At 33.5% G+C, this 671-nt stretch overlaps 1 protein-coding gene across 2 annotated transcripts in view; it reads left to right on the top strand.

Moving 5' to 3' along the window:
* The window catches only part of cblb (Cbl proto-oncogene B, E3 ubiquitin protein ligase), a 140,108-nt gene that overhangs the window by 116,052 nt on the left and 23,385 nt on the right, over positions 1–671 (top strand). For both annotated transcript variants that reach the window (XM_032533569.1, XM_032533571.1), the window contains exon 8: positions 550–637. In XM_032533569.1, coding sequence (XP_032389460.1) covers positions 550–637 — 88 coding nt within the window. The remainder of the gene's footprint in view (positions 1–549; positions 638–671) is intronic.

A 671-nucleotide genomic window follows, 5' to 3' on the forward strand; every position in this document is an offset into this window, starting at 1 on the left:
GTAAGGGGTAAGGGTAAGACGAAGGATTTGGATTCAGCCTTAATCATGGTTAAGCCCAGGCTTGTATTTGCTGAATCAATTTACAAAATTGACTTTTACTGGAAAAGAGTTTCTGCTCAGTTCTCAGTAATAATAGCTGATGGCTTTATTGTACTTTTTTATTCCATGCAGAGAAATTTATTACTAACTCAAATGTTTTAAATTTAACATCTGCTCATGACTGATATTTTTGTAAATAAAAAATCTGGATTAATTAAAGTCTCTGTAAATCATTTCCTAAAACTATTACTACAAGTGCTCAAATTGCTGCTTTTGGTTCTACTACTACTCACTGTAAGTCATTTTGTTTTATCTATTTGTATACCCATAAATATGGAACATGTGTATTAATATGGAATAGTTATGGGTTAATACCATATATATATATAATATGTAAAAATCTAAACCCTATTACTGCAGTTGCATACTTGAGAGCATGACAAACAAAAGTTGACTGATTAGAATATTTTGATTACATTTCTTGTAACGTTTGTGTTATTTAATCCGCAGCTACTTGTTCCCTGATGGTCGCAGCTACAATCCTGACCTCACTGGTTTATGTGAGCCAACGCCTCAAGATCACATCAAAGTGACACAAGTGGGTGTGTGTGTGTGTGTGTGTGTGTGTGTGT

Source organism: Etheostoma spectabile, chromosome 13 (genome assembly GCF_008692095.1).
Source record: "Etheostoma spectabile isolate EspeVRDwgs_2016 chromosome 13, UIUC_Espe_1.0, whole genome shotgun sequence".
Taxonomy (NCBI): domain Eukaryota; kingdom Metazoa; phylum Chordata; class Actinopteri; order Perciformes; family Percidae; genus Etheostoma; species Etheostoma spectabile.